Source organism: Adiantum capillus-veneris, chromosome 16 (genome assembly GCF_014529385.1).
Source record: "Adiantum capillus-veneris isolate H3 chromosome 16, ASM1452938v2, whole genome shotgun sequence".
NCBI lineage: Eukaryota > Viridiplantae > Streptophyta > Polypodiopsida > Polypodiales > Pteridaceae > Adiantum > Adiantum capillus-veneris.
In genome coordinates this window covers 33041155-33067408 of record NC_140946.1, presented here as the reverse complement: position 1 = coordinate 33067408, position 26254 = coordinate 33041155, and the positions used below count along the sequence as shown (strand labels likewise).

The window sequence follows — 26254 nt, the reverse complement described above, 5'->3', positions numbered from 1 at the left end:
AGTTTATGGCTTTTGGGGTTCTGCTTTTGGCATCCCTTTTAAGAATATAAAGGGCCCAAGGGCCTCACTCTTTAGAGCATCTAGACGTAGAGTCTGAGAGCCAAGGACCCGTGGGAGGTACTTTGATCAAGCATTAATATAAAAGAAATACCGAAAGGGGCGCTAGTCTTTGGGGCCAATACCTCTGGGCATGGAACTATGCCGGGCCGTGTCGACCAAATTGAACTGTGATTTTAAAGTTGTGAAGTATTTTAGGTGATTCTTTTGCGTGTTGTGTCGGATTCTTGTCTTGGGGTTGACCAAGATTGTGATAGTGGTATCAGAGCATGGCCGATTTCTCTGCTACCGGGAAATCCGATCCAATTACCGCGACACATATGGATTCAAACGACGAATCTCGCAAGAATCAGACGAACCCTCCTGATACTTCTGAAACGGGAGGCGTTGTGAGCGGGATGGAAACACACAGAACGCCTCTATAACGACCCGACACACACTCTTGGGAAGATACACACACACACACACACTATGGGGCACCACTCGGCTTACACAACACACCTGGCTGAGACAGGGAACACACCTATGGAGTGAGAGGAGAGAGACTATCCACTTGCCCACTCCACGCAGAGACACACACACACCCAAAAAACTCAGCTGAAAAGAGGGGAACTTCTGATAATTAGATACAAATGAGCTTGGGCCAACACCAAGGGGCAAATAGCTCACACAAAATGGGTAAAATATACCAGATACAATCACAAATTGGAGAAGAAGCTTCGCTCATCGGAGAAGATTACACAGTCAAAACAATAGAAAAACAGTGAGGAATTTGGCAAAATGGACAGCACCATCGCGTACGGAACGGCCCAAAACCCGAGTCTACAATGTCAAAGTGCTCAAATCCGACCTCGGATGAGCAGTTTACGGCCAAAACAGGCTTCAAAAAACCCAAAAACACACCTGCGGCTTTTCCTCCTCTCTTCTCCATGTTTTTTCTGGTCTTCTCTCAGTTTTTTCAGTTCCCACACTTAGCTTTATTACTTGGGCACCCTTGGCCTTTTAGATGACCTCTAACGGACCCCGAACATGACAAAAACTGACCTCGCAGGGCATAGTTATCACCTTTTTGCATCATCCGCACACCTGGCACTCAGTTTTTTTCAATAATGTATCCCACCACCACGTGAAGTGGCCCCCAAAAAGTGGTCCTCATGATGACCTTTCTGCATAATTATCACAAGAAAACACCCACGTCATGTCCGTACTTATCCATGTGCAAATATTGACCCCGTTCGACCTCCTGATGCCACTAGATGCCATCTGACGCACCTGCTTACCTCATGTCGTCGGGCCGCGGATAGCTTCCTCGAGAAGTTTTACGCGCTACCAACTCCTCCTTATTGTAGAAAAAATACACTGGTACTGGTAATAGTGAAAATTGTTGCACTATGTACACCCTATCCTACCTGTACACATGTGGGCCCCATGTAACCACCTGGCTCTGAAAAATGGGCAATTCTTTATTTGATGCACCATGCATGTATATGTACATATGCACAATCCCTTCCTCCAAAAACTCCTAACAGCGTCACTAAAAATTCGAATGGATTAGCAAATCATGAATACGGCCACCTCGACCTACGCAACATCAACTAACGGAGATGCAACGTCAAGAGCAGGTTGATGAGTGTGCAAAGCAGATGCTCAAATTTGCAAAGGATTCTCAATATGCCAAATGTTTGACGCGGCACCCGATTGACGAGGTTCACACTCATTGGCAGAAAGCCATGGGTTCCCAATCAAGTCAGCCCTCAAGCAATGTGCTGTTCCACGGATGTTTACTAAAGATAAACTCGAGGATGTTGTTGAAAAACGAGTCAACCAACTATTGGGGTCAAAAGAAAAGCAACTAAAGAAACATAACAAGGGATTTGATTTCCTCGGTAACTTGGGCCAAGAATCCACTTTTGAAAACGTCAAAAAACAAAAGAAGCATGTGCGCTTCGAAGGATTGTCCAACTCGTCCTCATCTTCTTCTGACAGTTTAAATAGCTCACCTTCTTCTGACTCGAGTGATGAGGACAAAAAGGGCAAGAAAGGACGGAAAGATCATATGTTTTATGCAAAGAAGAAGCACGTTTACAGAGCCAATCAATATGATTTCCTCGACGACAAGGCCAAAAAGGCCAAAGAATTCAAAGAGGGAGGACATGGAGTAAAGTTTGAGTACTTTTCAGGGTTTCGAGATGCTCCTAAGGCTTTAGCCTTTATCCAACAGTTTGATATAGTGTTTTCTGGAGGCCACTATACAGAGCACTCATGATCAGACGGGCAACATCCTTTCTCAAACGCAATGCACGGACACGGTGGTCCACTCTTTTGTTAAGGATACAAGCACCGACAAAGTGGTTGAAATTCAACAAACTCTTTATTTCTCCATGGCTCACACAAGAATATGAACGAGGTGTGAATACTGAATGGAACCATATTCGGATGGTCAAGATAGAGTCTTCTGATTCTTATCGTGAGAGTTTGTGGGATGTCTTTCTACCTACTTCATCCTTTAAGAAGATCAGTTTTAAGGAACATATTGAAATGTTCTGCTGTGGACTTCCTAAAGAGATCCAAGACTACTGTCTTGAAAAGAAGTCTGAGTCTACACAACAGTTGATGGGACATGCGAAGCGGGGATTTGCTATACATTTGGGTAACTTGACTTACCCACCAGATGAACCTTTGACGAGTCAGAACAGAAACAGATGATAGAGAGATAGAAGACCTCCATTGAGAGAAGACCAGAGAGATGAATATTTCAAAGCAGGAAAGTGTTTTGAATGTGGAGAACAAGGACATATCGCTACACAGTGCCCCAAAAAGACACAAGAATCAGGACAATTGACAGTTTGAAAGGACAGCAAGACGAGGGGATACGTGTTCCCAGAACAGATTTTAGATAGAAAATTATGGATGAATTAGCATTTTTTGGCTTTCTGAATTTATAAAATAAGACTTTTTGGAAGATGATTTTGAACTTTGAATGAAACTAATGTTTTATGAAAGAACTTGCTATTTGTGAGCAGATAACAGGATTAAGAATGAGATGATGATGATTTTGGAGCAGTGACAGCTCTCGAATGACCTTGATAAAGAATCATGAATATTGAATCACGACTGATTCAATGGAACTGTCGTGAGTGCATCAAGAGTTCCTACGGGATGAGATGGCCACACTGCTAGAATTGAATGATTGGACCACTTTGTTCAGTATGAACTTAGTGATGGATTGGGATTTGCGGAAATGATTACTTGCACACGACAGTGCTTGAGGCAAATGATTACTCGCACACGACAGTGCTTGAGTAGAAAATCTTTATAGACATGATCGCAATAAGGATTAGTTAATTCGACATTAGTGAGGTTCGGGATGGATCTAGATGCGATTACTAAATATGTTGCTAGCAGTCACGGTCCGAGATTTTTTTTGTGTGATTGATTTGTATGTCATGTGATGACATGTGATATGATGTGACGTGACCATCGTCTTTGTACAAGTACCGGATTTGTGTCGTCTAGTGCGTCGGTACTTGAGAGTCAGTGTCTATTGAACTGGTTTATGACTTATATCTGATTTTGCAAGCGCAATCGAGGGTGATGACAATTCTTTCAAGAGGGGGGTATGTCACAAAATGATGACGTGGCAACCCTGCCTGGACACACACACACACACACACACATACACACACAGAGTGACCTTGTGGCAGAAATGCCACGTGGCAGCAATATGGACCTCCGCAAAACGCTCTATCAGGTTGACGTGGCAAATTGCACGGAATCCCGCTTTTTGGGTTGGTTGATGACGTGGAAGCCTGTACGGATTTACGCAATTTGCGTTGGTGCCTTTTTTTTTTTTTGGCAATTTGTGAGGGCCAGTTGCTTTTGGGACAGTTTGCTTTTGAGTTTATGGCTTTTGGGGCTCCGCTTTTGGCATCCCTTGTAAGAATAAAAAGAGCCCAAGAGCCTCACTCTTCAGAGCATCTGAATGCAGACTCTAAGAGCTGAGGACCCGAGGGAGTTGTACTTTGATCAAGCATTAACACATAAGAAATACCGAAAGGGGTGCCAGTCTTTGGGGCCAATACTTCTGGGCACGGAACTACACCGGGCCGTGTCGACCAAATTGAACTGTGATTTTAAAGTCGTGTCGGATTCTTGCCTTGGAGGTGACCAAGGTTGTGATACTTAGTGATGCCGTTCAGTCTTACAAATGCTACTGCTACGTTCAATAGGATGATGTAATGGATCTTCCGCCCACATCAAAAGTTTGTCGGCACATTCTTTGACGACATGATCGTCTACTCAAAGAATGAAGATGTAACAAACTCCTGATGTGTCAAAGCCTAAAGAATGGAGCCAACTTAAAGATGCCGGCCGAGGGGCCTAAACCCTAAGAAGAGCAAGTAACAGAAGAAGTCCTACTTATAGGGACCCCGTTCGATGGGGCCCCAAGTGACAAAGGATTAATATAAAGCAGGACCTGCGCGCGCGCGCGCACACACACACACACACACACACACACACACACACACACACAAATTGATGACGTGGAAGAATTCCGAAAATTGCACTGACATGATGACGTGCCAGGCTGTACAGATTTCCGCGTTTTGCTCTAGCTGATGACATGGAAGGCTATACGGATTTCCGTGATTTACGTTGGCAGCTTTTTGGCTTTGCTTTTGGACCGGATGCTTTTAAATTTGAAGGCTTTTTACTGTAAACTGCTGTTTAGGCCAAGGGCCTTTAAATATGAGGTTAGGGCTCATTCTCTGGCATGCTTCCTGGAGAAGGTGTAGAGTGTGGAGTACCCGCTTGTACTGTGTTGATGCAATATAAAGAAATACCGAAAGGGGCACCAAGGTTTGGAGCCAATACTCTCTGGGTGGAATTCCGCCACTCCGTGTCGCGTGTCGTCTCTCTCTCTCTCTCTCAATTCAGTTGTTATTGAAGTGCTAAAAGTCTGTTGAGTCTGTTCTTTTCTATTGGCACGTGGTGCCCGTCTTGTAACAGTGGTATCAGAGCATCAATCGTGTGCTTTTCTAAAAGCATACCTGTCACAAAGTGATGACCTGGCGGACAGCAGAAACCCTAAAATTCCTGCAAACCCTAATTTCTGCCAGAAACCCTAATTTCCGGAAATCGCGGAGGCGGAATATTAATATTAATATTATTATTATTATTTTTTGGGAAATTTTGAGCGACGCAAATCTCAGCTTTTCGCTTTGATTTGGGAGAAAGAAAGAGAAAAAGAGAACTTGCTTTTTACTGACTCTCATTGAGAGAGAGAGAGAATTTGCTTTTGCTTTGAAGCTTTTGGGGCTCTGCTTTTGGGCATCCCTTGTAACCTTTAAATTAGTGGTGAGGGCCTCACTTCTCAGAGCATCTGGACGCAGAGTCTGAGAGTGAAACCCTAACCGCTCTCTTGTACTTTGATGATTGAACAGAATTGGAGAACAAATCGGTGAGAACCTTCGGAAGAAGATCATGGAAAGGCAGACGAGACAAAATGAAATTGAAGAGGCTGAAGGAGAAAGCGGCTTTGGAAACTAAACTGAATCAAACAAGAGAGCAGCTTAGACAAGAGCAAGAAAGAAACAAAAACACAAAGGGACCTAAAGAGTCAAAGACTAACTCGGGAGGTTCAGTTTTGGTTGAAAAAGTCTTTGAACCTTTAGAAGCAATTTTGAAGGCCTATGAAGCTAGACTAAAACCCACCCAACCAAACCCAAGAGGATAGATGGCTAACATATCCTCATCCAGGGTATGAAAAAGAGAGGTTGCAAATGTGCAAGGAGCTCATCTAGAAGGCCCAAGCTCTTATGGAACCAGTTCCAGATGCTCCCAAAATAGAGGTGCTAATCCGCGAAAAAGTCAAGGAAATGGAGAGCCGTGGTATTGTAAACAAAGAGGAAGAGCCAGGAGTTGAGGAACCTTTAGATACAAGGGAAGTAGCCAATACCACAGATGGGGTAGGCTCACAAGCAGTGATGCCTATTCCAAAGGTAGAAGAACCGTGGTCACAATCCTTGTGGGAATCATTCAGAAACCGAAAAGATGGTAGTGCTACTTTACAGTCAGCACCTATCCCTGAGATAAACATGGATCATGAATTTCTCCCAGGAGATATACGATCTCTATACGGGGATGTCGGATCTGTCGCATCTGAAGAGAGTAAACCACTCTCTCTAAAGGCTTTGCCATCTTTCATAGGAGAACACGAAACAAAATCAGAGGTTAAAATGGTACCTTCTCAGTGGAAAGCCACACCAAAAATGATGGATACCAAGAGCTTGCATGAATTGATGTCTTCTCCTATACAATACACACTTTATCTCTCATAGCTACTAAAAATTAGACCGCATCTATGGGGCCAAATGGGCAAACACCTAGAAAACATGGGGCTGAAAATCCCTTCACATGACCAACTTGCAGACAAAAACAGGGATGACACTATGCCTAAGAACCCACAGACAAAGCAAGTACCAGTAAATAAGGTGGGTGACTACTGTGAAGGAGAAGAAGGAAACACCACCTTACCGCTTGAGTACAAAGGAGTAAAGACGGTTGCTATATTAGATAGTGGGGCAAGAATTGCCATTGCAACCAAAGAGATATGGAAAAAATGGGTAAAGCCTGCTCTTAAAAAAACTTGAATGAAAGTACAATTAGCGTATGGATACACAGAGAAACCGATTGGAATATTAGAACAAATCATTGTATCTTTGTGTTGCATAGAGTATGAGCACACCTTTGCCATAATGAATTTTGACAAGAGCAGCAACTTTGACATCATATTAGGCAGACCATTCATGCGTTAGCTCAAAATGGTACAAGATTGGAGCTATGACTATATCTACTTGAGACACAAAGAGGTCACAACAAAAATCAGTGTCAAAGATCATAGTTATAGAGATGTAGTGCGAACCTCGGGAGAAGACTTAAACTCCACAACTGATTTGGAAAGCGAAGCGCATATTTGGATGTACGGAGCTCCTGAGAGTGAAAGTCTTAGAAAGCAAGATTGCATCCTAGAGCGTTCAGTAGAAGATGAGGCATATGTACCAGAACCATTTCGAGAGGAGTTATTTGAACCCTTTGGATGGGATCAAATACTGGCCACTCTTGATGTCTGCATGAATGAAGTCACCCAGACTAAATTTTGCGATGAAGATGGATATGATATAACTCTCTTATTTACGATAAAGGTATTGAAGGAAGCTAATGAAGTTTGTGAGTGTGAAAGCAGAAAAGTTGAGACAGATTGCTACATCATGGAGCATGATGCCAAAGTGCACATGAAGGAAGCAGAGCAACCACAAGAATATTTTATCATTGACATACCTGAAGAATTGACAAAGGTTGTTTCAAAGAAGTCGACTCCAAAAAAAGTGCAAATGAAAGCAGATGAAGGAAAAAAGTTTCCAAATTCAACGTCAAATATTCAAAAATTGCAAGATCAAAAGAAGAACAGGGACAAGGAAGAAGATCGATTGTCTCCTACGATGATCAAATTTAGCATATGTGGAGAAACATGACTCAAAATAACATATTCAGCTGTGATAGATCCAAAAGCAACAAAGAATCTAATGACATATGGAACTTGGATCATGATGGGAAAGCCACCAATCACGGAGCTAGCGGAGATCGTGTACACAAGTTCAAAAATGTCGACTCCTAGCTTCGGAGTGGTAGAAGCTATACTCCTAGTTGAGTACTGGGGAGTACATGGATACTTTCCACATAATTGACTCCCATCATATCAAAGAGAGTCTGATCCTGACAAAAAGCTGGAGGAACATCTTCTTTCAACCACAAGGAAAAGCTTCAGCAATGACACCATCAAAAATCCCAAAAGCACCTCAAGTCAATGCCAAAAAAGGAGCAACCAATCATCACGGAAAAAGGTAAAGCAAAGGTAAACACTGAAGTATATCAACCTCGCAAGACGACTTTACCTTCAATGAGCTTCCATCAAACTTCCCGCGAAGCCTCTTCATCAAGAGCCAAACCGTCGACAATGCAATGAAAACCAAGACAAAAAGTGTATCAACCAAAGTTTCCATCACATCAAAGCATTAGGAAGACGCCAAATAATGTCAACCAAGTGTTGGTATCCAAAGAGCATATCAAAGTCAAAGACCCAGTTTGGATACATGAAGCACAAGTTCAACATCAACAAAAGGTGATAGGGTGGGTAGCATCAAATGAGTTAATCACTACTCAGGGCTACTTCCAAGGAAACACTAATGTTTGGGCCAAAAACCCTAAAGTAATCGCCTGGACCTACCCACCTCAACCAACGTGTCCTACAAAGAACAAGATGCGCTATAAACGCAAGATAAACAACTCAAATAGGAGAAAGAAAAACCACAAAAGGCAGAAGAAAAGACCTTCCAAGCAAGAAATGCGACAAGTTTGGGTACGAAAGCTAGACGCTAGTCAAAGTATCCAAAAAAGACAGGTGAGGCAGCGGATGATTCCAGTTAAGCTACTCGAAGCACAAGGATTTTATGAAGGTAACACTCCAATATGGTTACCAAAAATTGTAGCTCAATCTAGAACAACGAAGAGAAATCAAGCAGCGCAAGCTTCTACCCCAAAGCAAGCAATGACAACCAAAAGCCAACAGAAGCCAATTACAACCAAGGCTGCTGCAATCTACAGATGGATACCTTGTCATCAATTACAAAATTAGGGCTTCTACAATGGAAATTATCAGATATGGCTACCAAAGCCTAGTGTCCATGAAGTCATCGAGAAAAAGAATAAAATGCCAAAGACGGTCACATAAGGACCAAAAACAAGATGGGTTCCAAAATTGCTAGTGGAATCTCGATCACAGAGAACCCACACATCTCGACAATCGCTTCTCATGGAAATTAACGCGAAGGCTACATCAAGCCCTATCAGAGCTAACCACTTGTTTTACAAAGAAGTATCAACATACAACAAGCAAGTCAAGAGGAGCCAAAATATGCCAACCTACTCGACAAAATTGTGGCATCCAAAGACTAACACAATGGAAGAGGCCTAAATTTCCAAAACTTATGGAATTGGGTTTCTAGCCTTGAACAGATAAGTCCAAGTCGCCATTAAAAATACATGGCATAAAAGTCAGAGTCAGGCAGCTAAGCCACTAAATGAGCGAGGCGTTAGTCCCAAAACTTCATGTAATATTCTTTGTGGTCTAAGAGTCTCTGCTATTCTAGGTACTACTCAAGCTAGAAGAGTTGAGCATAATTACGTTGTGTCGCTCATGCTGGTATAGGTGAGCATAAGAGTCGAAGTCATTGTAGTATAGTGATAAGTGAAGGAGGAGGTCCAGAAGACACTCATGCACTTAGCACAGTGAGGAATGAGTGGAGAAGCTTCTATATCGAAAACCCTTCTTGGAAACGTGGAAGCTATTGAGACGTCCTTTGATGTCACATGTGCTACATTTGTTCCTTGAAGCACCCATCAACTCCACCTCTTACATTGCATCATAGTTACCAGGAACGGGAAACCGGAACGGGAACGGGGAACGGGAACGTGGAACAAAATGCCATTCCCTGTTACGGGTACTCACGTTTGAAACACGGAACGGGGATTCGGAACGGGAACTTGGAATGGGAACGGAGAACGGAGACTTGAAAACGGCCATTTCCTGTTACTATGCATTGCATGCTTTTGTGTGAAAATTTCTCATTAGCATATAGAGTGTCCCATAATTGGCACTTGCATTAGACACTCTTCATTTGTTTCTCCAACGCACTCACCTTGCATGACAGGTACTTCAAGTCCAAATGCTCAACTACAATAAGAGCGTATACCAAAGACACTTTTTTCCCACTGGGTTTTTCCCTTTGGTTATCCAGGTTTTAAGACCCTAATCTAGAAACCCTCACATCATCTTCTTGTATATATTTCTTCTACATCAGCAATAAGGAAATGTCTACCCAAATCAATTGACAATGACTTGGAGCAAAAACAGCATGTCTCCTTATGCTTATCAAGAGCATCTTTTCTTCAAGGGCGACAACAAAGCTCCATCCAACAATGGCAAGTCAAAGAATGGCCTACAACATCAAGCAATGACAAGTTCAGCGAGTGAGCTATCCACAACAACCATACGTAGCTCACATAGTGCTTCAACATTGGTGACCTATTGCATATAACTCAAATTGCAATGGACATGGAAAACAAACCCAACATAAAGTCCACGCCACAAAGGAATCAATTCTACAAGCTTAAACACATCAACATCCCTCTTCACGGCGGCGAAGACTGGCAAGAAAGAGGAGAAGGCGCAACAAGAAGATAAGTTGCCTGAACAATCAAGCTCAAATCACGTATCAAACACGGAAGATATGAATCACTCAAGGAAGGGGGAAGCGTCATCAACGACAAAGCATTTCCCAAGCTGAAGACCAACCTTGAAGACAAAGCTAAAGACAATCCCATGACAAGACTGCACAAGGTCGTGTCAAGGGACGACACGAATTAGGAAGGGGGGAATGTTTAAGGATAGATCAAACGAGTGCCCAGTTGGCCGGACACGTCGCCAGACACCACATTTGTAGTCTATTATTTTGCCGAGCTAGTGTAGTGATACTCTGTGTAAATCCTAATTTCAGAGTAGCAGGTCAATTCCATGAGTTGTAATACTGTCATGACAATTGTAAAGGTCTATGTGAACCGGCCACTGGCCATTTAGAATGCCCTAGGTATAAAGGTCAATAACCTTCATGTGAAGAAGGCTTATCTTTAGAAGAAGGTGGGAGCTCAAAAAACGTACGCTCAAGCTACGAGTTGCTCCAATTTGTAATCGACGCAACTAATGAATGGGTAATCAGTTTTCAAATCCGAAAGTTGCATTGTGTTCCTCTCTCTTTGCTCTTTAATTTAAGTGTAAGCATTGTCAATTTTGTTGTGGTTCGCGACTACGCGTTTGTGAGCTATAATTGCATATTTGAGTGCTTAAATCGCTGTTTTTAGTCGTTTTGACCATAGGAGAGTGTTCTTAGATCATAGGACGACAGTTCTGGATAGTTCTGTTGCAGTTTTCAGGACCTTTTTCATGATGGATCGTGATTTTGGTACCTTGTTGGATTGCGACGAGACTTGCTAGGATAGTGCCCCTAGGTGTCCTAGACCTCCTCCTAAAGTTTCATTGCATTTCGAGTCCGTTCGAGTGCCGAAATGGCGTGATGACCTAGAGCTGTGAGAAAGGACATATGCAGATTTCCTTGATCATTGAGTGTTGGTTTACTTGTTAAGCTAGTGTGTTTGCTTGGTAAGGTTCACTTCGTGAGATTGACGATCTCATAGAGTCTCCGTACTCCATCCGAGTCACTTTCCTTGAGTATTGACATTATGTTAGTTCAAGAAAGATATGCTGCATACGTCCGTCGCAGCGACCCGCTAACAGGTCCCAAGTGACGAAGGATTAAAATAAGGAGAGTACCTGTGTACACACACACAAACTGATGACGTGGTTGAATTCCGAAAATTGCACTGACTTGATGACGTGGCACGCTGTATGGATTTCCGCTGGCTGATGATGTGGCAGGCTGTACGGATTTCTGTGATTTACGCTGACAGCTTTTTGGCTTTGCTTTTGGACCAGATGCTTTTAAGTTTGAAGGCTTTTTACTGTAAACTGCTTTTTAGGCCAAGGGCCTTTAAATATGAGGTTAGGGCTCATTCTCTGGCATGCTTCCTGTAGAGTCCGGAGTACCGGCTTGTACTGTGTTGATGCAATATAAAGAAATACCGAAAGGGGCACCAAGGTTTGGGGCCAATACTCTTTGGGGTGGAATTCCGCCACTCCGTGTCGCGTGTTCTCTCTCTCTCTCTCTCTCTCTCTCTCTCTCTCTCTCTGAATTTAGTAGTACTAAAAGTTTGTTCAGTATGTTCTTTTCTATTGGCACGTGGTGCCCGTCTTGTGACAGTGATATCAGAGCATCAGGCGTGTGCTTTTTTGAAAGCATACCGGTCCTACAAAAGAGCAGACAGAGCTATTGGAATTTTTATTTGAGGTATCTTCGCCCTCCAACCCGGACTTATTAGCCACTCCTACCCTTACTTCATCGCGAATCGGGCGCGCTCTCGTCTTCACCGCTCATGTCTTTCAGGGCATAAGCCAATTAAGATTACTTGCAAGAGAAGGATCTAGATTTGTTTCAAGTCACTGTTTTTCTCAGAAGCAGTGCCATGCAGATGTTGATGTCTATAGCTACCAAGCAGCATACTCCAAGTACTTGGCAAGCTTTCAGGAAAAAAAAATTTGCCCGAAGTTATATGGTTTTCTGACATCTTCCTTCGGAGTGCAACTTCTGGCAGTGTGGGGTATCCTGAAATGCTTGCCATGGAAACCCTAGCAGATTATAACTTGAGGTTTCTCGACATGCCCGAGTAGATGTCTCTTCACGATCAGATGACCTTGGAGGTCCAGTGCGATTGCTATCTTGGGACTACCATCGCCGCGAAAGGAACATTGTTTGTCCAAGAGCTGATGGACCATGCTGTGGTGAGCTACGACCTCATGGAAGGAATCTAACCCTAATTTTTGGTTCAGGTTCTAGGATGGAAAGTCAGTCGACTTTTCGAGCTCGGCTAATGTCGAGATTGCTTTTTATGTTTGAGTTCTATTCAAGGTTGTACCGTACGTATGTACGGATGACACCCGTACGGTACGTTCGTACAGTACAGACCCGTAACGTACGGATTGCATTCGTACGGTGCAGTATTTTTTTTAACAAAAATTTTGGCAGCGCATGTGACGTCCGATGGAGCGATAGGGTAGCGTTTTATTTTTTGGGCAAAACTCTTTGTATTCACTACAAAGAGTTGTGCGTTTTTGTAAAAGTTGTAGAGCAAGTGAAGAGCAGGTTTGTGAGGGCCTTTCTTGCGAAGAAAACACATGCCTCGCGAAGCCAACCCCCTCTGGAACATTCACACTAATGTCATTGAGATTGTGAAGACTCCAGGGCAATCCGGATCAGGTACATGACGTTGGCAATGCAAGTACTGCGGGATGCAGAAGACCAGTACGGTCACTCGTGTCGTCTGGCACTTGACGGCAATAGGATGTACACCCAATTGTGGAGCATGCAAGAAGGTGCCGCCTGCTGTAAAAGATCAGCTGATTGTAGAAAAATTTCCAGCAATGGCAGGAGGAAACAAAGGTAGGGGAAAACAATCTACGCAAGATGCTCTTCATGATGCCCTTCTCGGAGACCTTGGGGACACGGACACTCAAGATCAAATGGTGGGAAGTAGTGAACCTAGTGCACATGCTCAGTCTAACAGGAAGAGGGCTCGTGTCATGCAAGATGTTGAGGATGTGTTTTCTGAGGATGTTAATGATACGGAGGATGTCATAGGGCCTCGGCAGACCACCTTGCCCTCGCGTGTGCATACTCAATCTTGGATCAAGGAGCGACAAAAGGTGGCGGAGATGGAGATTGCTTGCACTCTTATTGAGTGCAACATCTCCTTCAATGTATTGAGGACTGACCAATGGAAAAGGATGGTGAAGGCTATTGCTCAGGTTGGTCCCTACAGATACATGGACTGGCTTAGAGTACAAGAAAATGCGCACGACAATGCTTGATGAGCAAAAGGCTTTGATTGACAGGGCTTTGGTTCTAGTGAAGGTAGGATGGAAACAATTTGGGTGCACAATCATTTCAGATGGTTGGACTGACATACGTCGACGACACATCATCAACATTCTTGTGTCATCTTGCCTTGGCACTTATTTACACGCACATTCGGCGGGCCATTAAAGACGTTGGCGCAGAGAATGTGGTACAGGTTGGCACTGATAATGCATCAAATTGCAAAGCAATGGGTGACTTGATTTCAGCAGAATTTCCACCCATAGTTTGGACCCCCTGTGCTGCACATTGCCTTGATTTACTCATGGAGGGGATAGGGAAACTCCCTTGGGTGCTGCCTATTGTGTCTGATGCAACAAAGATCACCACTTTCTTCCGCAAGAAGCACTAAGCACTTGCCATCTTCAGGAGCCACAGCCAGTTGGATATGGTACGGCCTTTAAAAACCAAGTTTGCCTATATGTATTTGGTGCTCCATAGGCTCTTCAAGCTAAGGGATTCCTTGATGCAAACAATGGTGGATCCCAAATGGAGAGACATGTACAATTCCCAGCAGGAGAACACTAACATCCAGAGGCGTGTTCTTGATGAGAGCTTTTGGACAGAGGTGCAGTCTCTCACAGTGGCTTTGCAACCTGTTCACGTGTTGTTGGCGTGTCACGGATATGGAGGGGTCCACACTGGGGTTGGTTTACCATCTGTTCTTGCAGATGAAGAGCCACATTGCAGAGTGTCCTTCTTTGTCTCAGCAGCGGTATGTTTCCTTGATTGCACCATTGACAATTGTTGGCAATTGTTTTTTTTAGGTACCTCGGAGCTGCTACACTGAGATGCTTCTTTTTTTGATGGCTGTGTGCAGACGAGATGACATACTGGCTATTGTGGAGAGTCGGTGGACGTTCATGAGCCGTCCTATACATGGAATGGCTGCATGTCTCCATCCTCTCTACAAAAAGCCAGAACTATTCCATGATAGAGATTTGCTTGCATTGCGCGATTCATACATCTCGTTGAGGTATGACGAGGACACACAACTGGAGATTGATGCTGAGATGACGAGCTTCATCAACAACTTAGGTCCTTCCTTTGTGCGGCCAGTGGCACTGAGACAGGAGGCCACCAAGTTTCCTTTGCTTACGGATCTTGCATTATGCCTACTTTCGCAGGTAAATACTAAACCTAAACCATTGCCACTTTTGCAGGTAATTACTAAACCCTATATCATTGTAATTTCCCAATTGAAGGATTGCTCTGCGGGTGCTTGTGAGTGCAACTGGAGTGCCTACTCATTGATCCACACCAAAATACGCAATAGGCTAAGCACTGCACAACTAGAGAGGTTGGTTTACTGTAGAGCCAACACGAAGCTTGTGCGAGCCTACCATGCTTTGGGGACACCAAAGCAGGTAATATCAAATATGGTTTTGTTAACTCGTCGATTTTACTCTATGATGATATGATCGAACTCTTTGTAACGTACGTTCGGTTTTTTCTATGAGCAGGTAGATCCCACGCAGGTTAAGATGGTGCCTGATCCCACTATAGAGAACATTGAGCAACAGACGAGAGATGAGGAGGAGGAGATTCTTCGACTACTTCATAGAGAGTTGGAGAGTGGATCGGTGTGTGACCAGATCGCGAGCACATGCATACAGCATTCCACTCCTAGAGTGAGTTCCAGATCCAGATATTGCAGGACGTGAGACCATTCGCAAAGGAAAGCTTCCGCAAAGCACGAGGCCGTGCAAAGGAGGCTGTTCGTCTCATTCACGCCACAGAGGAGGAGGATCTTGAGGATGTTGCAGAGCAGCCACATGTGTCTATGGTTGTGGAGCCAGAGTACGACGAGGAGTGCAATGTCTTGTCACATGGAGACATTCTCTCCTCTGCAGAGAGCTCATCTTCATCCGATGATGAGTTCTAGGCTAGTTGTCTTGGGAGAGAGAGACTTGAGTCTCTTGACTGAGGACTCCATTTGGTTTTTTCTAGTATTATTCATCCTATGTATTAGTTTTAACTTTTGGCATTTGCACCTTGCTAGTTTATGAGCTTTTGTAGTTGGCATTAGACATTGGTCATGGTTGCTATGTCATTCTCATTGGTCATGATTGATATGCCATTTTCATGCCGAGATGATTGTAGTGTTGAGTTTTGTATTTGCAGTATTTTGATCATCATTAGTCAATCTTTGGATCTTCACTCTTGTATGATCATTGATGTACATTGTCTCTTACCTTACAATGCTATGTTGCTTTTAAGATTATGGTATCGAGTCTGTCATACTATTACTAAAATCTGTTATTGTGTCCCATGTTCGTATCATGGACCATAGTAGGTCACTTGATTGATGTTTAATGCAGGTAGGCCTTTTCATTTAGCCATATAGATTGACAGTTTATATATTTATAGGATTCTTTTGTGGAATTTCAAATGTTTTTCCTAATTTTTAAGGGTTTTTTACCAGTAGTGCGTATTTTTACGTACCTTACGTACCGAATACGTACAGTATTTTATGTTTGGTTCCACCTTGGTTCTGCTTGATCTTGTTTGGTGATCTTGTATGGAATTTGTTTGAAATGGATGGTATCTGTTTTGAACTTGTCTTGGTGCCGATTTGAAATGGGACTCTGGTTTTAATACTGGTTTCGTTGATTGGTGATTGTACTCCCGGGTGGGGAAGTGAGAAATTCTGTTTTGGTATTGTTTGAACCTCGGAACGACGCAGGCCGATGCCTGGGGAGCGTTTCGTTGTATGTTTGAAAACCTCGGAACGACGCAGGCCGATGCTTGGGGAGCGTTCTGTTGTATGCCAAAAAACCTCCGAACGACGCAGACAGATGCCTGGGGAGCGTTTGGTTGTATGCTTGAACCTCCAAGCGATGCAGACTGTGGTCTGCGGAGCGTTTGGTTGTAGAGTCCTCTGAGCTCATGGCCCGGACCTTTTTAGGTTATTTGCGGGGGTAGTGACCAGGTAGTCGTTGAAAGCTTCATACAGCAGACCGTTTGTCTCAAGGGAGTGCTCAACGGCGCTCTTTGTTGTGTCTTGTAACATGCATATGTAAGCATTTGTGTTGCATTGTGATGTGCCAATTATTGAATATTCCTAATTGGATGACATTGCCTGGGTATGTAATTTTAGTACATCAAGACACTCGTGGAAGATCAGTATGGTCTGGGTGTGATGGTTAATTTTACTAGGCTGGAATATCAAGAGTTCCGATCTGGACGAAAAGAGAAGCTAACTCCTAGATCGAAAGAGCTGAAAGGAGAAGCTAACTCCTTGATCAAAAGAGCCGAAAGGAGAAGCTAACTCCTTAATAAAAAGAGCAAACTGTTTGTCCCTCCCCCGGAATGACCCTCGGAAATTTTTGAGCTAACTTGAGTTGTTTTGCAGATATGCTGTAATCGCGGACGATTACTCTCTTTCAAGAAGGGGAGATGTAACAAACTGTTGACGTGTCAAAGCCTAAAGAATGGAGCCAACTTACAGAGGCCGGCCGAGGGGCCTAAACCCTAAGAGGAGAAAGTAACAGAAGAAGTCCTACCAACTTATGGGGACCCCGTTCGATGGGGCCCCAAGTGACAAAGGATTAAAATAAAGCAGGACCTGCGTACATACACACAAATTGATGACGTGGCAGAATTTCGAAAATTGCGTCGACATGATGACGTGGCAATCTGTACGGATTTCCGTGCTTTTTGTTGGTTGATGATGTGGCAGGCTGTACGGATTTTCGTGATTTACACTGGTAGCTTTTTGGCTTTGCTTTTGGACTAGATGCTTTTAAGTTTGAAGGCTTTTTACTATAAACTGCTTTTAAGGCCAAGGGCCTTTAAATATGAGGTTAGGGCTCATTCTCTGGCATGCTTCCTGGAGAAGGTTCAGAGTCTGGAGTACCGGCTTGTATTGTGTTGATGCAATATAAAGAAATACTGAAAGGGGCGCCAAGGTTTGAGGCCAATACTCTCTGGGGTGGAATTCCACCACTCCGTGTCGAGTGTCGTCTCTCTCTCTCTCTCTCTCTCTCTCTCTCTCTCAATTTAGTTGTTATTGAAGTGCTAAAAGTCTGTATAGTATGTTCTTTTCTATTGGCACGTGGTGCTCGTCTTGTGATAGTGGTATCAAAGCATCAGTCGTGTGCTTTTTTGAAAGCATACCGGTCCTACAAAAGGCAGACAGAGCTATTGGAATTTTTATTTGAGGTATATTCGTCCTCCAACCCGGAGTTATTAGCCACTCCCACCCTTACTTCATTGCGAATCGGGCGCGCTCCCGTCTTCACCGCTCATGTCTTACAGGGCATAAGCCAATTAAGATCACTTGCAAGAGAAGGATCTAGATTTGTTTCAAGTCACTTATTTTCTCAAAAGCAGTGCCATGCAGATGTTGATGTCTACAGCTACCAAGCAGCATACTCCAAGTACTCGGTAAGCTTTCAGGAAAAAAAAAATTGCCCGAAGTTATATGGTTTTCTGACATCTTCCTTCGGAGTGCAACTTCTGGCAGAGTGGGGTATCCTGAAATGCTTGCCATGGAAACCCTAGCACATTATAACTCGAGGTTTCTCGACATCTCCCAGTAGATGTCTCTTCACGATCAGATGACCTTGGAGGTCCAATGCGATTGCTATCTTGGGACTACCATCGCCGCGAAAGGAACACTGTTTGTCCAAGAGGTGATGGACCATGCTGTGGTGAGCTACGACCTCATGGAAGGAATCTAACCCTAATTTTTGGTGCAGGTTCTGGGATGGAAAGTCAGTCGACTTTTCGAGCTTGGCTAATGTCGAGATTGCTTTTTAAGTTTGAGTTCTGTTTGATCGTGTTTGGTGATCTTGTTTAGAATCTGTTTGAAATGGATGGTATCTGTTTTCAACTTGTCTTGGTGCGGATTTGAAATGTTTGACTCTGGTTTTAATACTGGTTCGTCGATTGGTGATTGTACTCCCTAGTGGAGAAGTGAGAAATTCTGTTTTGTTATTGTTTGAACCTCGGAACGTCGCAGGCCGATGCCTGGGGAGCGTTTCATTGTATGTTTGAAAACCTCGAAACGACGTAGGCCGATGCTTGGGGAACGTTCCGTTGTATGCTAGAAAACACAGGCCGATGCCTAGGGAGCATTTGGTTGTATGCTTGAACCTCCAAGGGACTTAGACTGCGGTCTCAGGAGCGTTTGGTTGTACATTCCTCTGAGCTCATGGCCCGGACCTTTTTAGGTTATTTGCGGGTGTAGTGACGAGGTAGTCGTTGAGTAGCTTCATACCGCAGACCGTTTGTCTCGGGGGAGTGCTCAACGGCGCTGTTTGTTGTGTCTTGTAACATGCATATGTAAGCATTTGTGTTGCGTTGTAATGTGTCAATTACTGAATATTCCTAATTGGATGAGATTGCCTGGGTATGTAATTTTAGTGCATCAAGACACCCGTGGAAGATCAGTATGGTCTGGGTGTGATGGTTAATTTTACTACGTCGGAATATCAAGAGTTCCGATCTGGACGAAAGGAGAAGCTAACTCCTTGATCGAAAGAGCTGAAAGGAGAAGCTTACTCCTTGATCAAAAGAGCCGAAAGGAGAAGCTAACTCCTTAACACTAGTTTGGTACCAAAAAGGACACTTTAGTGTCCTTTTTTCGCAAATTTAAATAAAATGGTACATGAAATCTAAAACACATCTCAAGAAATGGTTTTGCAAACTTATAAAATGTTATTCAAAGTACTCATAGAAACTATAATCCCTCACTTTTGATCATAACCTCAATAGTAACTACACTTTTGGAAAGAACCTACGCAAAACAGCATTCAATGTTTCATTAAAACTCGTACTCTAGCCTATGAAAAAAATGAGCAGGGTGCATGCAATAATCCTTGGTAACTACTTATATATGTGTTTGATATTTTTGCAATTGTCATGTGAGAAAAAATTCTTTGTGACTAGAATTAAATATAGAAAGTCCTATGGGTCAAATATACAATGTTCACAAATTCAATTAACAATCACAAAAAACATTTAGTTCATCTAAATTTACAATGTCTTATGATGCATATATACTAGATCTATGACTCCATTAAATAAGGTGATAATTTTTAATGGTTATGTAAGCCACATTTGGTGATTTATGGCATATCCAAAAAATTGAACATGTTGTAATTATGATTTTTTACTTATCAAAGATAAGCCTTAAAATAAAGTCCACTTTCGGATTTTTTAGTTCATCTCACTTATTTGTATACAAATGCCTCATATGGACACAATTGGGAGATTTATATGCACACTTTCATTAGTTTTTCATAGCAATGTTGTTTTTGCAAGAAATTACGCAGTACAATTTTTTTAAAATGAGCTTAAATTACAAGATGCCTTTGAGTTTGAACCCGGTATTGACTTATAGATACATTATACACCTTAGGTTTTGTCCCATAACCTCATCATATTAATGAAAGAGGCTTGTTCCTCTTTGTTAGCATTTTCAAGATTTTGGTCTTCTGATTATAACAAAAATTTAGTCCCATAATTAGGTTATGAAGCTCAATTTCTTGCTAAAACAAGTTTTTTCCTATCCATACACATTGAAATCTATGCAAAATCTTATTTTGATGAGAAGATTTTGTTAAAACTGTACTAAATTTCTATGATTTTTTCATCTTAAAACTTATAATTATAATCTTAATTTGGTATTAATTTTGGCAAAAACAAAATTTGGCTATGTTCTTCACCTCATAGCTGACCTAAGATATGGACGTGACCTATGAATTTTTTTCCTAGATTCACCAAATAAATATGACAAGTTGCTAGAAAAATAGGACACTTTAGTGTCTCAGGACTTTTGAGTGTCCGATTACAGAACTAGTGTTAATAAAAAGAGCAAACTGGTTGTCCCCCGGAATGACCCTCGGAAATTTTTGAGCTAACTTGAGTTGTTTTGCAGATATGCTGTAATCGCGGACGATTACTCTCTTTCAAGAAGGGTAGATGTAACAAACTGCTTACGTGTCAAAGCCTAAAGAATGGAGCCAACTTAGAGATGCCAACCGAGGGGCCTAAACCCTAAGAAGAGCAAGTAACAGAAGAAGTCCTACCAACTTATGGGGTCCCCGTTTGATGGGGCCCGAAGACAAAGGATTAAAATAAAGCAGGACCTACGCACCCACACACAAACTGATGACGTCGCAGAATTCTGAAAATTGCGTTGACATGATGACGTAGCAGGTTGTACGGATTTCCGCGTTTCGCGTTGATTGATGATGTGGCAGGCTGTACGGATTTCCGTGATTTATGTTGGAAGCTTTTTGGCTTGCTTTTGGACTAGATGCTTTTAAGTTTGAAGGCTTTTTATTGTAAACTGCTTTTTAGGCCAAGGGTCTTTAAATATGAGGTTAGGGCTCATTCTCTGACATGCTTCTTGGAGAAGGTGCAGAGTCTAGAGTACCGGCTTATACTGTGTTGATGCAATATAAAGAAATACCGAAAGGGGCGCCAAGGTTTGGGGCCAATACTCTCTGGGGTGGAATTCCGCCACTTCGTGTCGCGTGTCGTCTCTCTCTCTCTCTCTCTCTCTCTCTCTCTCTCTCTCTCTCTCTCTCTCTCTCTCTCTCTCTCTCTCAATTCAGTTGTTATTGAAGTGCTAAAAGTCTGTTCAGTCTGGTCTTTTCTATTGGCACGTGGTGCGCGTCTTGTGACAGAAGAGGAGCATAGGCGTCACTTGACCATTGTCCTCGAAGAGCAACGCAGTCACAAGTTGCTTCTGAATCCTAAGAAAAGTAACTTCTTCTTGGAAGAGATTCACTTTCTTGGCCACACAGTGTAAAACGATGGTGTTCGATGGATCTTGCCAATGTTGAAGCAAGTAGGACATGGCTAGATTTGAAGACTATGCATGATGTCTGTAGCTTCTTGGGCTTATGCTCTTACTACAAAAGGTTTATCAGGAACTTTGCTGAGATTGCTTCACCGCTACATGCTTTGCTAAAGAAAGAGGTCACATTCAAGTGGACACAAAAAGAGATTTCAGCTTTTAATCTCTTAAAGGAAAAGATGATTTCGAATCCAGTAATTGTTTTACCAGATCTCAGGAAGTCATTTTTGGTCCAGTGTGATGCTTGTGGCAACAATATTGGTACAATGTTAATGCAAGATGGTCGTGTAGTAGCTTACAAGAGCAAAACCTTGCAAGGGCCAGAAAAGACTGTGCAAATTTGTGAGAAAGAGTTACTGGACGTAATTCATGCGCTTTTTAGTTGGAAGCACTACTTGTTAGGTGTTGATTTTGTTGTCCACACAGATCATCAGATCTTGCGATACTTCTTGACGCACTCTAAGTTATCCGAAAAGCACATGCGAAGGGCAAACATTCTCTCTGTGTTCCACTTTCAGATTCTGCATGTGGAAGGCAAGATTAATGTTGTGGCTGATGCATTATTAAGAAAGCCACAAATTTTAGCTGTGTCAATTTCTTATCATCATGAGCTTGATGACATGAAGGAACAGTATGCTATCGATGAAGATTTTGCAAGGATCTTTGAACAGTTGCAAGATGGGCAACGCCATGAGCACTACCTTCTCAAGGATGGGTCTATGATGTGCATGGCAGATTATGTGTCACTAGGCCATTGCGACATAAGGTTATGGTAGAAAATCATGTACCACCGTATGCCGAGCATCGTGGTATAGATGCGACAGTGAAAGCGGTCGAGCCATTCTTTTATTGGCCTACTTTGAGGAGAGATGTAGATGCCGTTGTGCGAGCATGCGTGATTTTCCAAAAGGTCAAGTTTGATAGGCAAAAGGCACCAAGGTCATTACAACCACTGCCTATTCCAGATAAGCCACGGGAAAGCATTGCTATGGATTTTTTCTTTGATCTTTCAAGAACGCTGACAGGGAATAATGGTATATATAGGGACCATTGTTTGGAGGTTCATCAAGCAGACCCATTTTATTCCTGCTGTCATGAAGAAGATAAAATCTGACCAAATGGTACGGTTGTTTATGTACAATGTTTTCAAGTACCATGGTATGCCACAGTCTATTGTCAGTGATTGTGATCCTCATATGACGAGCCTGTTTTGGTGGAGAGGCTTGTTTGAAAACATGGGCACCACGCCCAAGTTTTCATCCTCATTTCATCCACAAACTGATGGGCAGTCAGCAGAGGCTAATTCTACTATCTTAGATCTGCTGAAATGCTATGTGTGAGATAATTAGAGCAAGTGGGAATAGTATCTACCCATGCTTGAGTATGCATACAACAATAGGGTGCGTTCGTCAACAGGCAAGGCACCTTTTGAGATGGTTGAGGGTGGAAAAAAGGTTCCTCCAATTTTGCACACAAAGGACAAATTTTTGGAGGCAGATCGATATGTAGAGAACATGGATGAAATGTATAAGAAGATCAAGCTTGCCTTGGAGAAAGGGTTGAGTGAGACCTAATAGGCTGCTGGGTTTGTTTTGTGAACTTGGCTGTACTCTATGATCTCTCTTAGATTTATATGTTTATATGATGCGTGCATATGCATGCATGTATCATGTCTTTTTACCACAACTGAAATGGAAGGAGATGAAGGCATTTTCTCACATGGTGTCAATTTTGAAAGACTCTAGAGCTTACATTGCCCACAAACAGCTGTTGTACTTCATTTGTTTAGCTTTCCAAAATCTTCACATGATCCTAAACAGGTGTTTGCAATGGTACTCACTGCAGGGCTCGGGCCAGGCGGTAGCCATGAGAGTGACGGCTGATCGCTGTGCTTTTTATAATTGCCGTTTCTTAGGGTGGCAGGTATCTATGCTTTCTACTAAAGTTATGGGATTTTATCAATAATCTGCTATTTGTCAAGTTTACCTTCATTTATGTCACAAGACACGCTTTATCTACATTATGGGAGGGTTTATTTGAGAAACTGCCACATAGAAGGTAGTGTTGATTTCATATTTGGAAATGCAACGGCATTGTTGGAGCATTGTGTTATCCATTGCAAATCACAAGGCTACATAACTGCACAACAACGCAAAACTGCCACTGACACAACTGGCTATGTATTTCTCAGGTGAAATTCCTCTGGAGTAAAGAGTTTCTATGTAATTATTAGTCGCATTTTTGAAGGTTGAAGCGTCTTTACAAGGAGTTTTTCTTCCTCCTCCTTTTTGGCTTTCAAGAACAAGCCTTAAGAGGAGAAGAGAGTTTGGGGGACATTCAAAATTGTATTATTTTCTACTTTGATTCTTTCCATGTGAATTGAAATCTTCTCTATGTTTTAGTTTGTCAATTGGGTCCTTTTATTTCACAACCTTACATACGTACACGACTTGATTTCCCTTTTATTTTAAATGTTTTAGAATGCCAACATGAACCTTAACCTTTTTATTTTAGGCTTTGAACTTTCTACCTGACTATCTCTGCAACCACTACATGCATGCCCCATTGCGATAAATTGTGGTGGCTTTCGAAACCCCGATTGATTATACTTGAATGATGTATTCATCCTCTCAATCTACTGGCTTTTGCAGATGTACAATAACAGGCACAGGAAGTGGGTCGCCCTACATGCATCTTGGACGCCCTTGGGCACCACATGCAAGAGTCATCTTTGCATACACATGGATGGATTCTTGCATTGTGCCAAGTGGGTGGAATAACTGGGGTAACCCTGAAAATGAAAAGACAGCTTGCTATTATGAATACAGGTTTTACTTGCCTTAAAGTTATGCCCATGTTTTTTGTGTTCTATTCTCGAGTCTGCATGCAGCTTCGTGTGTGGGGTTAATATTTTAATCTTTGATTGCTTGAACCTCTGAATTTTGCCTTTTCGCATATAATTATGCACACGTAGCAATGCTTTTTATTGTTTTTTCCTCTTTTAAACTGACATTTTGACAGGTGCTCGGGCCCTGGAAGTAATTTGTCAAAGCGAGTGCCTTGGGTGAAGCAATTGAGAGATGAGGATGGTGAGCAGCTTTTATCGTGTTGTTTCATTGATCAAAATCACTCATGGTTGACGACAGGCAGCCCATCGCAAGTTTCATTTGTTCCGTTGCCATTAACAGCGTAGCCTCACCAAGTATTGTCTTTTTGCTTGAACCTGTATAGTAGCTGTACTACACAACATATATTGTTGTATAAAACACAAAAAGGAACAAATACACAGGTATGCTAAAATTATGTGAAGCACATGTTCAATACGACATTTTGCATCACCTTTTTTAAAGGTGAAAGTGAGTTGAAAGAGAACTTGGAAAAGGCATATCGTCATCATTTGAAGAACACGACAATATGTTTCTTGCATGTTATATGTGCCACAAAGATGCATTGCCTTTGACTTAAAGCAGCATAGCAATTTTGTTGAAACATTTGCATGCGATTGATCTGGTTACATTCTAAGAAGTTACCTTAAATTTTTGCGAGGCTGGTCTTTTGTGATTGCAAGAAGTGCCTTGCAACAGTCAATCTTGAGAAAGGGGCCTGTGAATTTTTCAATGAGCAATACGAAGGATGCACTTCTTATAGCTACATCCTTTCTTGTAGATTTAAATTTGTCAAAGTTCATAGTGCAGCACACTTGGTACACAATACACAACTTTTGGACAAGTCTATGAGTCTACATGACTGACAAAGTTTAGTTGGAAGCATAGATTGAAACGTACCGGCAGCATATGCATGGACATACATGTATGGAAGTATGTAGTATGTTTTAGAGCGAGAATTTTAAACATACATGGCCCTAGATTCCACCCTAAAGGGACCTTTAGGTGTAGGTCCTAAACCTTATAAATGAGTCCAAAGAACATCCTAATAGTCCCATAGCAATTTGTTGCCTCAAAATTAAATGCAGAAGACTAGCACACATCATTATAACCTTGCCATTAACTTTCTTGACCTTTTAAAATTTAAAAATCAAGTATGCTAACTCCAAACACATGGGAAAAAAACCAAATGTTTGCATATGTTTGGATAGTGAAACATCCGAGGATATTTCAATCTATGGTTGGAAGAAAGGGCGAGTGTTGAGAGATTTTGTGAGTGTTGCTATTTCTCATGCAAGTTTCTATTCAAGAGGATTTGGCAAAGGAAACATCATTGATCATGGTTCGTAAGTTGAGTTTTGTATAGATAGTGCATCAACTTTTAGGCTCCAAACACATGAGAAAAGAAAAATGGCAGTATGCTGTGACAAGTAATTTGTAAGACGTAAATGGGTGGTAATTATCATGCATTACAATGTTGCGTGAAATTCCGCAATGTTTGTGACTACTTTGACCTTGTGTTGAGTAGAGTAGAGAAGCTATATTATATAGAAAGTAGAGGTTCATGATAGCTAGAGAGTTGAAAATTTGCTCTTGTAGATGGTAGAGGGTCTACACAAAAGCCATGGGTTTGATTTTTGGCATGTTAAAATATGCTATCGAGGAGAAGGAGAAAGGCATACAAATTTTTGAATGCCTATTCTTCAGTTTGTAAATGGGTCGCTTCAGTTAAGGGACATGTCTTTCTTTTTCAGCTTTTTATTTTAAAAATGCCAGTGTGAGTCCGCACCTTGTTTATTAGTAGTGAAGTAGTAGCCTATAATGTTAAAGGTATGGTATTTGCTTGAACTTGAAAC

At 42.2% G+C, this 26254-nt stretch overlaps 2 protein-coding genes across 2 annotated transcripts in view; both read left to right on the top strand.

Annotated features, from left to right (window-relative positions):
* LOC147438827 (pectinesterase 31-like) overlaps positions 1 to 24909 on the top strand; it is a 58819-nt gene extending 33910 nt beyond the window's left edge. The window contains exons 3-6 of the mRNA XM_086484796.1: positions 23359 to 23433; positions 23514 to 23704; positions 24165 to 24341; positions 24535 to 24909. Of these exons, the coding sequence (XP_086340922.1) occupies positions 23359 to 23433; positions 23514 to 23704; positions 24165 to 24341; positions 24535 to 24706 (615 nt within the window). The 3' untranslated portion in view covers positions 24707 to 24909. The remainder of the gene's footprint in view (positions 1 to 23358; positions 23434 to 23513; positions 23705 to 24164; positions 24342 to 24534) is intronic.
* On the top strand, positions 14349 to 15817 carry LOC147438828 (uncharacterized). The gene is made up of 2 exons (XM_086484203.1): positions 14349 to 15067; positions 15164 to 15817. Exons 1-2 carry the CDS (start codon positions 14492 to 14494, stop codon positions 15362 to 15364), a joined length of 777 nt encoding a protein of 258 aa, XP_086340329.1. The 5' UTR covers positions 14349 to 14491; the 3' UTR covers positions 15365 to 15817.
* Positions 24910 to 26254: the final 1345 nt, after the last annotated feature.

Excerpts from the sequence above, each read along its gene's own strand:
- LOC147438828 (XM_086484203.1), top strand. The coding sequence starts at position 14,492 with ATGCTTCTTTTTTTGATGGCTGTGTGCAGACGAGATGACATACTGGCT. Across the intron at positions 15,068-15,163 it reads CTTTGGGGACACCAAAGCAG|GTAGATCCCACGCAGGTTAA; the intron begins GTAATATCAAAT and ends TTCTATGAGCAG.